Raw genomic sequence first — 12,952 nt, 5'->3', positions numbered from 1 at the left:
TCAAAGGGACAACCTACCGAAGCATTTAGCTTAGTTTTGGGCATGTGTTCCCTCCTTCCTGAGAAGAAACAAGGGCTGCCCCGGAGGCAGTGGGGCACCAGTCTCCTTGCCTCCCCATGTCCCTGCAAGGAAAGAGAAGGACCCCAGAGATCCTATCTGTATGAATATCCGGGAGCTCTGGCTCCACCAAGGGCAGCCCTAAAAATGCAAGTGACCCCTGGGTGTCGGGGCCTGTGCCGAGTGACGTCTTGTTTAGTCCTCGCAGTCACCCTGAGTGGCAGGGATGTCGTCCTTGCTGTGTGCAAGAGGAAACCAAGACTCAGGAACAGAGAGACTGTTTTTAAGCTCTGGAATAAACACCCTTCTTTGAAGCAAGTTTTCCTTCTCCTGGGAATACTGCCAGTTCACCAGGAGGGAGGCCAGACTTTTAGGGTGGAGTTGGGTGGGGTGGGCAGTTTGGGGATTCGGTGTGTGCACGTGGTCTCCCAGAGGAGCTCTAAGGGGAGGACCGGGTGGAGTGAGTAGGGAAGGATCCGGGAGAACTTCCCGGAGAAAGGGGACAGGGTGGTGGAATAGGGAGGACGGTCCAGTCTAGCCCAGGTGGGCTCTGAGGGTCAGAGTGACTCCCATCATTCTTGGCCCCACAAAGACCCTACTCTCAGTCATGTGGGTCTGAGGTGGCACCCAGGACAGCTTGTGTAGTTTTCAGGCCTGTGTGAGAAGCCATGGGCTACTCCAATAACTCTCTCTCTCTTTCTCTCGCCCCTCTTGTTCTTGGCCCTCCCGCCCTTACTCTCTCTCTCTCCTGTGTGTCTATCTCCTCTGACTCTATTTCCCCATCTTTATTCCTTGCTCCTCCCTTCCCTCAACTCCGTCTCTGTCTCCCAACCACCACCCTCTCTAACTGCATCCCCACTTGTCTCCCTGCTGCCCCACCGGCTGCCACCGCCTTGGCCCCTCTGGCAGTTCTTCGTCCTGTGCCACAGCCTGCTGCAGCTGGCACAGCTCATGATCTCCGGCTACCTCAAGAGCTCCATCTCCACAGTGGAGAAGCGCTTCGGCCTCTCCAGTCAGACCTCAGGGCTGCTGGCTGCCTTCAATGAGGTACTGGCCCTGGAGCAGTCACAGGGGTGGGCGTTGAGGGCGACTCTCACCTGGCCTCCTCATCCTCCTCTCTCACCACCCTGACATAGGCCCTTCCCCTCCTGGTGCCCACAGGTGACCCCATTACAGCTTCCTCCCCTAAGATTTTCTCCTCAGCCAGTTCCTTCCTCATGTTCCGTTAGAGAAACTGACCTCTGCCTCCCTGTAACGTCAGAGCACTGGCAGTCCTGCCCTCGGGGGCACTCTAACGGGGGGTATGGGGTATTTTAGAGCTAGTCAGAATTCCCGTGTCCACCCACTCTCCCTTTGGTTCCTTTACCTTTCCAGGGACCTGGCTGTTGCCTGTCCCAGGAAGGAATCAGAGGAAGTCACTTCAATAGTAGAGGGAGAGATTTAAATTAGATCAAAGGCAGAACTGTGGACCAGTGGGTGGTGGGGGAAGGGAGCCATACCATGGGATGAGTGTCTCCTCAGAGTTGCCCAGAGATCCACAAGTCTGGGGCCGACAGCCAAGCGACGAGGAGGGGACAAGCTACTTTGGGGGGATTTAGAGATCAGGGTCCAGCTGTGCCCCAGCGCCCCCCCCCTCCACCAGATGTTTTCCACCTCAGAGAAGGGCCACTGTCCACAGTACCCTTTCTCCCCTCCCCACAGCAGATTTCTGTGCAGTTGTCTCCCCCTGGGGTGATGTGTCACATTCAACCCAAGGCCTGCCGACTACACGGCACCCTCAGATATCTCTCAGACCCCACCTCCAGATGTCAGAGGTGGGAAGGAAAGGTCATTACCTAGCTCTGGGACCTTAGGGAAGCCACTCCACCACTCACCCCACCCCCCCACCCCCCAGAGCCTCAGTGTCCTGTCTATAAAATGGAGAGTGGCTACCCTTCTCAGACTTGGTCCACCTACCAACTCTCTTGCAGATACTGCCTCACCGCCGCCCCCCCCCCCCCCAGCAGCGAGGAGCCTGGGGCTCAGGGCGAGTGTCACAGCCAAAAAGCAATGGGCAGCACATTTCAGCTTCTGGTTGTAGAGCCTGCCCCATCACTGCAAGCTCTCAAGTCCCCTCCAGTACCCACATCCTAAGTTTTTTATTCTAAGGCTTGAAATTCCAAGAAATTCTTAGTCCTCTGGCTTTAGATTTTATTTGTTTGCCTCAATTGTGATATCCCAGAAACTTAACAACCCTTTCCTTAACTGTCCCCCCTCTTCCATGTTCTAACATGGGGTCCAACCCATTTTCCAGAATGAAATTGAACTGCTAGCCTTGTCCGCTCTGCCCTCATTTCTCTCCCCTAATGGGACAGTGGGCACCCTCCTAGGGGGACCCAGAATCTGCATAAGAGGGGCCCAGATGATTCTCATTCAGCCAGCTAGTCCTTTATTCGGATGGGAACCCCAGATTGGTGACAGAAGTGAGGGTGGTGCTGGCCTCTGGCGGCTCTGCTCCATTCGAATGAGTCCCCTCATCCCTCGGCAGGTGGGGAACACAGCCCTGATTGTGTTTGTGAGCTACTTTGGCAGCCGAGTCCACCGGCCCCGACTGATCGGCTATGGGGCTGTCCTTGTGGCCCTGGCAGGCCTGCTCATGAGTCTCCCACACTTCATCTCGGAGCCATACCGCTACGACCGTGCCAGCCCCGGTAAGACCAGGAAGGGCTGGGCTGGAGATGTACGTGAGGAGCCACATTACCATGCACCAGGGCCCATCCCCAGGCCCGTTGGTCAGAACGGGCATTTTCTGTTCCTCTCCACTCCCTCAGTCCCAGTCCGGGTGGGTCCTTCTGGCAGTCCTGGAGAGTGGGGTTGTCTTGGGGCGGAGGGCTGAAACCCTCTGATCCTCTCTTAGCGAGGGCATGCTTATATGTCACTGTATTTTTGAGGTGGGGTGAATTACCACACAGCCTCCGTCAGGGCCTGGCACGTAGTAAGTCCTCGGGAAAGGTTTGCGAAATAGTAATAACGGTGTCACATACCACTTATGGTGTACCAGACACTGTTCTGAGTATTTAGGTGTATTCATGCATTTATTTAGTCCTCACAAGAAGCCAAGATGTTAATGAAAGAATGAATGAGTGAATGAACAAATTAAAAAATGAAAGAATTTTAGAGAGGAGTAGTGAAGCCCCTGTTTAGCCCAGTGAGATTTTGTTGAGGGCCTATTGGACAGACAGATGCCGCTCCCTTGGAGAACAACCTAAGAAGCCTGAGCTTTATTCCTTCTCTCTCCCATCTACCCATGTATTTACCCATCGATCCCTTCACCCATCTACCCATCGATCCATTCACCCATCTATCTACCTATCAATACATTCACCCATCCATCTACCCTTCGATCCATTCACCCATCTAACTACCCACCCATCTATCCACCCTTCCATCTATCCATCTATCCATCATCCATCCATCCATCCATCCATCCATCCAGTGATCCACCCAAGAAACCCTTCGTGCTTCAGACTTTGTGTCAGGCCCTCTCAGGGGACTCAGTATTGCCTCCAGGGGGCTCCCAGTCTGGGACAGGAGACGGGTAAGGAAAAACCCTACAGTGTGTCCCTTGTGTGAGAAGGGAAGCACAGGGACTGAAGGAACCCATGCCCCAGCCTAGCATCATGGAAGGCTTCCAGGGGAGGAGTGTCTCAAAGAGCATCCTTCCTCCCTCCCTCCCTCCCCTGCCTTCTCATCAGCTCACATCCTGGGGCTCCCACTCTGTAGCACCAGCCCTAGGAAAGAGTCCAACTCCTTGGGAGTCAGCCAGAGAGAGCCACTAGAGCCCTGAGTGGACTGCAGTGTGGGGGAAGGAGGGCATTTCGAGTGGAAGGAACCACAAGGGCAATGGCAAGGGAAGTAGAGAAGTAGATAGTGTGCATGAAGAGCTCAGAGCTGTTATCTAGGCCTGAGTGGAAAGCGGTCAAGAGGCTTGATTGGAAGGCTGAAAAAAAAAAATTTCTGTGTCCAGAATTTCCACTTTCACAGACCTTTTTCTGTACAGGGTTATACACGTTCTTCTTCATCCTCCCTGCCATACAATACCCCTCTGCCACAGGAGCTCTGTGAAACCCTGAGTAAAGCCTTCTCCTGCCTGAGCCTGTCTTCGATGAGAGACTAGGCTCAGTGACCTCTGAGCCCCCATCCTGCTCTGCTATTCCAGGCTATTTCATTCACTCATTCTTCACCCAACATTAATTAATTTATTGTTAATACTTATGTGCCAGGCCCCCGATAGGCACTAGGGTTACTAGGGGTGGCCAAAGAAGACAGGGCACTATGACAATCATCACATTTAATGTCTAGTAGGTGCTGTGTGTGGGCACCACTCACCACTCTTAACATTTACAGCCTTATAGCAGGTATTCTCTCAGTAGCCCGTTTAACAGGTAAGGAAACCAATGTTCAGAGACAGGGATTTCCCGAAGGCCCACAGCTAGTGGGGCCATGACATGTCCAGGTAGCTTGGCCCTAGAGTCCCTGAGCCACTGAATTATTGTGCTTCTGAGTTCCTGTAGAATTTCCATTCTAGGAGACTCTTTTGACAGATGAGGAAACTGAGGCCCAGACGGGCTGAGGGCCTCTTGTCAAAGTCTCCCAGTCTTCTACCCAGGCAACCTTGGTTGAAGGTCAGGGTCCTTGACCCTGGTTCACGTGGCTTTTTCTCAGAGTCCTGGCTTCCATAAAGGGCTGGGCCTGCCACAGAGAGAAAGCCACTTCTACACCCACATTTGGGATAATAATAGCATGAGGGTCTCTTTAAGTTTGCTCACCAAATATTGGTGAGCTACAGGGAACAACTGTCTGGTACTAAATTAAGAAATTCCCCTTTACTGAACTCTGCATCTGTGTCCTGAGCTGACACTGAGCCCACCCAAAATGAAGGCCAAGGGCACTAGAGCCCTCCACAGTCCAGGCCCAGCATCCCTCCCCTGCCCAGCCCTGCCCTCAGCCCTGGCTTTGCCCCTCACCCTCTGTGAGCCAGCCATGCTGAATTTCTCAAGCCCCTGGGTTTGCATATGCTGTGACCTCTCCCTGGAACACCCTTTTTACCTTCTCTTTCTGGAAAATCTTGTTTGTTCTTCTTGGCCTTGTTCAAACTCTACTTCCTTTGACAGCCCCTCCTTACCCAAAAGCCATGGTGACCATGGTATTTCTACATACCTCTGCTCAAAAAGGTGGCATAGGGTGGTTTTAGGACATAGACTCTAAGTTGAGCTTCCGGGTTCCAATCTCAGCTCTGCCTTTGCCAGTTGCTGCCTGAGCATCAGTTTCCTCATCTGTACAATGGGAGTAATGAGGACAACCATCCTCTAGGTTTATTGGGGGAGGGAGTCAAATGATTTATACATACATCACTTAAAATGCTACCTTGCATCTGGTGCATGCTCTGTAAGTCTTAGCTATTGCCATAATATTTTTTTATCATCTCTTAGTGGACATGCCACAGGATTTTGAGGCTTCTCTGTGCCAGTCCAAAACCTTGGTCCCAGACCCAACCCCAGCTCCCTCCAACAGCAGCTGCTCAAGCTACACGGAGACCCAACATTTGGCTGTGGTGGGGATAATGTTCACAGCACAGACCCTGCTCGGCGTGGGCGGTGTGCCCATTCAGCCCTTCGGCATCTCCTACATCGATGATTTTGCCCACAACAGCAATTCGCCCCTCTACCTTGGTGAGAACCGGGGTCTGAGGGAGGGCCAGGCTCAGAGGAAGGGGGATGAGAGGCCCAGATAGGGGCTGGGCATGAGTCCCTGACCTCTGCTCCATGTGACCAGTAAAGATCCAGAGAAGACCCAGGGTTTCCTGGGCCTAACCAACTGCTCTTGCCTATTAGAGACTGGGCAGGCACTGGTCTGCTGAGGGAAGCCAGGGTCAGAGGAGACTAACCCAGCCTTTGTGTTGCAGGGATCCTGTTTGCAGTAACCATGATGGGGCCAGGCATGGCCTATGGGCTGGGCGGTCTCATGCTGCGCCTTTATGTAGACATCGACCGGATGCCAGAAGGTGAGCCTCAGGAGCGCACAGTTGTCCCTGGGGGCACACAGATGCTAGCTAGCTTATGGATTGCTGGTCTAATAGGAGACAATGAGCCAGGGGACTCAGGTTCAAATCCCAGCAACCCCACTGACCTTGGACATGCCTCTTAACCTCTCTGAGCCTCAGCTTCTTCATCTTTGAGATACTCTCTGTCCTGTCCACCTCCCAGAGCTGCAATCAGAATCCAATGAAAGTTGAAGATAAGCTGTAAAGCACCATCAGACAGGGGAATGCAGAAGCACGCAGGAGAGAAGTTCTGGAGCAGGACTCAGTTACCTTGGGCCTACCTCAGATGGAAACTTACTGGGTTGACCTCTAAGGACCCTTCTAGTTCTGACCACTTAAGGGTCTGGGAAACTGTGCCGAGGGCACCATTTAGGGAACCTCAGTCACTACTCCAGGTAGTAGCTGGGGTGGGCCAAAGAGTAGGATGGAAGCTTGGCCTGAAGGCGCCAGGAGAGGGCAGTGGTAGGGGTCCTCTTGCTCTGGCACCCTACAGGGAATAGGAGAGGATTCCTTTTAGAACAGGTCACTGTGGTATCTCAGCTGCCTGATTGTCACATCTAAGCAGCTCTGAGCCCCAACCTATGCCTTCTACCTCCTGCTACTCAGAAGTCCCATCCCTCACCTGGAGATTTTCAGCAAGCTCTAGAAAGCTCAAGGTCACACACGTATGAATGGGTGGACACGCAGATTCTGCTTCTTGTTCTCTGGTTTTTGCACAAGGGTGCCTCCAGGACAGGTCTGGGCAGCTCTGAACAGGTCTCGCTAGGAATAGCCCTGCCCCACCTTCCTCTCTTCTAGAAAGCTGGGCCCAGGAGCCAAGCGTGAGCTCTGGTTATTGTCCTTAGGTTTCCCAGACACGTCCCAGTGCCGGGGAAGGGCGGTGTGTGTTTTCTGGCTCTGTTGACATCATCCTGGCAGATGTGGCACCTTCACAGGCAGATGTGGTGTTCCTGTGGACTGACCTCCCTACACTTTCTCTATGGGGGATTTCAGGGGTGGGCGTGGCGTGTCTGCTGCAGGCACAGCTGGGTGTGTGAGAAGCGGAGGAGTCAGGGAGATACGCGTGCTGACGCTCGCCAGGCTGGCACAGAAGCAGGGGAAATAATAGGTGGAGGAGGGATTTAGTGCAAAAACCAACTTCATTCCCAGCTTTACAGATACATTTGCTGAGTGCCAGTTGTGTACTCTGGCCCCTGGCCAGGTAAGCTCAGGACCAATCACCTGGGAACCAGCCCCGCTCATGGGGTTGGTGTCATTATGCATCTGTGTCTTTATAAAGTGTTTGCGGATGCTATATCAATTGAAGGAGGAGGTATCTGACTCAGCCTTGAGGTCAGGGCTTGGATGGGGGATGTGGGCATTCCAGCCAGGAGGTACATCTGGAATAGTCTAGTCCTGATTACACCTGGGGAACTTGTTAAAGGTAAGACTCCTGGGTCACCTTCCTACCCCACCCCGTGGTAGTTTTAAGTTGGTCTTGGGTATTTTTGACAGCATTCTGGTGATTTTGATGAGAATCTTGTGCTGAGAAGCACAGGAGTAACCCTGACCATAACTTAATAATAATAATAATAATAATAAATCACAACAGTAACAGTAAGATGAGGAAGATGAGCAAACTCCTATACAGCACATACTGTGTGCTGGCACTATTCTAAATGCTTTACATGAGTCAGTTTCTGTGATTCATCACCTGTGATATAGGTACTACTACTGTCTGTATTTTACAGAGGGAGACACTGAGGCACAAAGACGTTAAGTAATTTGCCCAAGGTTGTTATGTTAGTAATGGGAATTCAGACTCAACGGTCCATTTCCAAAGTCCATAACATCGACCACTACACCCAATGCCTGGGTAGTTGAAAAAGCTGAGGTCCAAGAAGGATCAAGGTCAGATGCGATGTAACTGGCAAAGCCACCACTGAAGCCCAGGTCTCCTGACTCTTGGTCCAAGTCACCTCACATCTCAGAAGCCAGTCCCACGATGGTGGGATCCTGATCCTAACATCACTATGGTCTTCTCTTTCAGGTGGTATCAGCCTGACCTCAAAGGACCCCCGATGGGTGGGTGCCTGGTGGCTGGGCTTCCTCATCTCCGCTGGTGCGGTGGCCCTGGCTGCCGTCCCCTACTTCTTCTTCCCCAGGGAGATGCCCAAGGAGAAGCATGAACTTCACTTTTGGCGAAAGGTCTTGACGGTCTCAGACTCACCTGTCAGCAAAGTAAGCCCCCTCCACATCCCCACCCGGGTCCAGGCTCCAGCCCCACCCACTTGTTCTCCTTTGTAACCTTAAACTTCATCCCTCCCCGGCACTGCACTTCACAACTTGCAAATCCATTCCTGTCCAGGGTCCACAGCATCCGCCTACAGCCCCACGCAGTGAGTATGTCTGGCCCCTTCCACAGCTGAGGAGATTAGGAGCCAGAGGAGGAAATGACCTTCCCAAGGCCACAAGGCCACTGAGGGCATCACTGGGACGAGAACCCCAGCCTCTCTGATCCCATGCCCTGTCTCTAAACACTACACTTTCCACCTCTTTGCTCATCACTTCATGGTTTTTGTGAGTTCTAACCGTGCTGTGCCAGAGTAATATTGAGAGCTAGGGGGAGGGGAGAATGGGTGGGAGGGTCTGAGAAGACTTCTCTGAAGGGGTGGAAATTGAGCTGGACTTTGAAGGATGGTGGGAGCCTAGAGAAGGGCGTTCTAGGTGTGGACACAGTAGGTCAAAGAGTTCAGCTGTTGAAATGAATCTGGCCTTTTTAGAAGCAGTGAGGGGACAAACACACATTGAGTGCCTCCTCTAGGCCAGATGTCAGGCCGACACTGGAGCTCAGCACATGGCCTCTACCCTTAAAATAGGCATGGCCTAGTGGGGACAGAGATTCATAGGTAAGTAACAAGCCATGAGGTGCTGGAGGACATCTCGCTGAAACCCCTGCTCGGCTGTGGGGCAGGTGGTCTTTCCTCAGAAGAGACCCACTGGGCAGATCAGATGACTGGTCGGGGGGCCTCCCTGTTTTCCACAGACTCACCAACACACGAGGCCCTAAAAACAACACATTGGCTCCAAAGTACAAAAGAAAATGACAAAGTAGAAACGTTTCATAAAAGTTCAATATACAAGTAATGTCAGCCTGATCAGGTTTTCTTTAATACTCACACACATTTCATGACATTCTGAAAATCTGTACATTTGATTTTCTTGTTTCCCAAGTTCTCACACACACAACGTTTCTGTGACCAAATGTGTGGAGTTCTTCATGCCGATCAATTCTTGGCGATACCCACAAGGTGTCCCACTCAACCCTGACACTGTCTACTTGGAGGTAGCATCTGATCCCACAGGTTAGGGCTCAGACTCACAACTGAAGTCCCACTTCATTTGCAGACAATAGGCTCACCCCCTGGTTACCCACAACTTCTGTCCTACTTGGCTGCAAATCAGGTTCCCACAGCCCCCTTCTTGGATTCCATGATTTTCTAGACAAACAGCTCACAGAACTCAGGAAAGGACTTACATTTACCAGCTAATTATGTAACAAGGGATATGATAAAGGGCATTGCTGAACAGCCAGATGAGATTACATAGGGCAGGGTCTGGGAGGGTCCCCAATGCAGGAGCTTCTGTCCCTAGTGGAGTTGGGGTGTGTCACACTCCTGGCACGTGGATGTGTTCACCAACCTCAAACCCCATACTATTAGGATTTTGTGGGGGCTTTCTCCATATAGACATGATTGTCCTTAACTCCATTACCAGCCCCTCTCCCCTCCCTGAAGAATTGGGGGTGGGGGTGGAGGGCCTGAAAGTTCTAAGCTTATAATCATGGTGTGGTCTTTCTGGTGACCACTTCCCATCCAGGAGCCCACTGAGAGTCATCTCATTAGAACAAAAGATGTTCCTCTCATCCAGGGAATTCCAAGGGATTTAGGAGCTTGGTGATAGATGCTCCCAGCACTTAGGAAATTATACAGATCTTAGGGCTCCATGTCAGGAATTGGGGTCAATGACTAAGTATTAGAAGATTCTCCTAAGCACTCTTATTTACAAGAGTTTTAGGAGCTCTGTGTCAGGTATATATATATATATATATATATATATATATATATATATACACACACACACACCACACATATATATATTTGCTTATTTATGTTTATATATTTCTTATTAGTAATTGTGGAGAAATCACAATCATAAATTATTTGTTGCTAAGTAGTTCTAATTTCAAAGAGATGATTTGTAAAAAAGACTGTTGAATATTTTGCAACAAGAATAATTCTATTTCATGAGGCAGGTCGGTGCATTTGAATATGCTTGCTGTGATGTGAGCAAGAAAGTTTGGGCCTTGGAGAGAGGGCTGAAAATGTCTTCACCTAGAAAGGCTAGAATTTAAGCCCAAGTCTGTCTGACCCCAAACTTGGCTGTTCTATGGCCCTCATGACCCATCTCCCTCTGCCCCCACCAGCACCACCACCACTGGAGCAGAGGGTATATACATGGGACACCAACGAGAATTGATATTAGAACAGCCAGTAGGGGCCAGAACAGGAAAGGCCTTGCCTGCCAGCTTCAAGAGCAGCAGGCAGCCCTGAAAGGAGGGTAAACAGGGGTCCTGTGGCTCTATCACTAGGTTCTAAGCTGAGAAAGGGACAGAGGAAGTGTGTGGGCGTGGCTGGGGGTAGGGAGACTGATGCAGCAGCCATGGCTGTGGTCCAGGTGGGAACCGGTGCATTGGCAGTGAGGCAGGCCAAAGGGAGGAGTCCAGGAGCCTCCCAGGAGGGAGACTGCTTGGGCCCCGATGCTGCTTTGCTATGGGGCATCCAGGATAGTGCAGGGCTGGGCTGATGCTGGGCTTGGAGGCAGGGGAAGGCAGGCCCTGCAGAGGGACCAGTATCATGGGAAGAAGACAGTTTGAAATCACAGATGGCACTTACTGGTTCTGCCTAGCTCAGGCCAGAATTTGAACAAGGTAAGGATTCCTAGAACTTGGAGGTGAGTTCTTAGAAGTAGGGGTAGTCATAGAGGAAGAGAAGAACCTGGGTTTTTGGTTATGGGCAGTCTCCAAGTTGGGCCTTAAATCTGAGCAGAGAACAACCACTTGAGCCATGGGGTGGCATCTGTGGGAGAAGCAAGGGTGAGGCATGTGTCAGTTGTGTGACCTTGAGCCAGTCACTTCCCCATTCTGTTCTGTCATGGAAGACACTGAGGTTGGATTCCTGGAGCAATATTCTGTGTGCCTCGAAGTCTAAGAAGGCACAGTTTTTGGAGTTGAAGCTGCTGTGATGCAGAGATTTGGGTTTTAAGAGCTGCATCTCTGTGATGCTTTGAAACCCTGGCTCCCCGGCTGTGAACCTGTCTGGCTGTCTGGATTCATTCTGTCAGCACATTGGGCATGGGGAGTGAGGAAGGAAGGGGGTGAGAGGTTCTTAAAAAAGAACCGAAGGCTGAGAACATGATGATCTGCTTCCAGCAGCTCTCAGGCAATAAATATTGATGTGGGAGGAATTGTTCCCCCGCCTCCTTGAAGCTGCCTTGGCCAGCTCCGCTCGCAGTTACTCAGACTGGCCCAGCCCACTCAGGCCACTGAAGAGGAGGTAGATGGACGAAGAGGAAGGGCCCAATTAGGCAGAACTGGCAGCAGAAAGTCCAGGCCCACAGACATGGGAAGTGTAGCTTCTGTAGAGAGCAGGAACAGGCAGGGGGAAAAGTGAAGGGAGGCTATTTCTCACATCCCTTCAAGCATCTTCTCCCAGGCTCAGGGGTCCCCTAAATACCCTCCTATAGTAAATGCAGCTTTTAAAGGTGGTGTGATGGTATGTAATATAAGGGTTGTGTGACCCAGCGAAGGTCTCTGACCTCAGTCTCCTTATCTCTAAAACGGGCAGAAGATTGGACAAGGGTTTACCAGATTCAAGGACGTCTTCTCTAAATGGCTCCCTATCTCTGGAGCAGTACATGATCCCTTTCCCTGTGGGAGAAAACGGTGCCGTCCACAGCCTCTGCCCCAAGAAGCTCTCAGGTAATGAAGGAAGGCCAGACTCAGACAGACTGACTGACAGCTCAGGTTTCTCCAGGGTCGGTGCTTAGAGTTCTCTGCCTACAGGGAGGGGAGCATGAATAGTCTCCACAGAGAAGACTATAAGATGGTAGATGGGGGAGGCTACACGGACGTGAAGGGGCAAAAGCTCTGCTTTCCTGCCTTTGATTCTGCCCATGTGTCTGTGGCCTCCTGGTGGCTACCAGACATCCTTCTCAAAGTGAACCAGGGCAGGTCTTACCTTTCTGCAAGCCACAGTGACCCTGTCTATAACCAGACAGTCTCTAAGTCAAGCCCCAGGACTCCTGGCAGATGGCTCTCTAGAGCCTGTGGAGTAGAAATGGCCTCTCAGGGGCTCCCCAGCAGGCATCCGGTCCCATTAGGACCCCATTCAATCAGCAACACTCCTTTGCCCTCCACACCCTCAGGTCCCTCTTAGTGCCTACCCTTGGGTCTAGGCAAGGGGCTGACAAAGGTCTCATCCTTTGAGATCCCCTGTCCCTGCCCAGCCTCTGAGCACCGCTGGCTTCTGTCACCTTCTCTTGGTTCCAATTTCCCAGGAGTCTCCATGTCTGTCATTCTAGGCTGTCTCTCAGAGTCTGGGATTCTAATATTATAAAGTTCTAAATTTTGTATTTCTAGTAAAGATTCTCAAGTACTTGTGTTCTATTATTCTAAGATTCTATGCCTCATATGGTCTGTGACTCCAAAAATTCATATTTCTACATGGTTACAATTTGGGCCTATGAGTCTAGGAGTCTGTGAAATCTGTTTCC

The 12,952-nt window shown here is 51.4% G+C and overlaps 1 protein-coding gene across 10 annotated transcripts in view; it reads left to right on the top strand.

Annotated features, from left to right (window-relative positions):
• The window catches only part of SLCO2B1 (solute carrier organic anion transporter family member 2B1), a 57,048-nt gene that overhangs the window by 12,807 nt on the left and 31,289 nt on the right, over positions 1–12,952 (top strand). For 9 of the 10 annotated variants that reach the window (XR_006714004.1, XR_006714005.1, XM_045484005.1 and 6 more), the window contains 5 exons: positions 967–1,104; positions 2,585–2,747; positions 5,529–5,768; positions 6,002–6,100; positions 8,169–8,359. Coding sequence is in view for 8 of the 10 variants with exons in the window: in XM_045484005.1 (XP_045339961.1) it covers positions 967–1,104; positions 2,585–2,747; positions 5,529–5,768; positions 6,002–6,100; positions 8,169–8,359 (831 nt within the window). In the remaining 2 variants the exon portion in view is untranslated. The remainder of the gene's footprint in view (positions 1–966; positions 1,105–2,584; positions 2,748–5,528; positions 5,769–6,001; positions 6,101–8,168; positions 8,360–12,952) is intronic. The other variant, XM_045484008.1, reaches the window with a different exon arrangement.

The sequence above is a fragment of the Leopardus geoffroyi genome, chromosome D1, assembly GCF_018350155.1.
Source record: "Leopardus geoffroyi isolate Oge1 chromosome D1, O.geoffroyi_Oge1_pat1.0, whole genome shotgun sequence".
In the NCBI taxonomy this organism is placed as follows: Eukaryota; Metazoa; Chordata; class Mammalia; order Carnivora; family Felidae; genus Leopardus; species Leopardus geoffroyi.
This window is presented reverse-complemented; position numbering and strand designations above follow the sequence as displayed.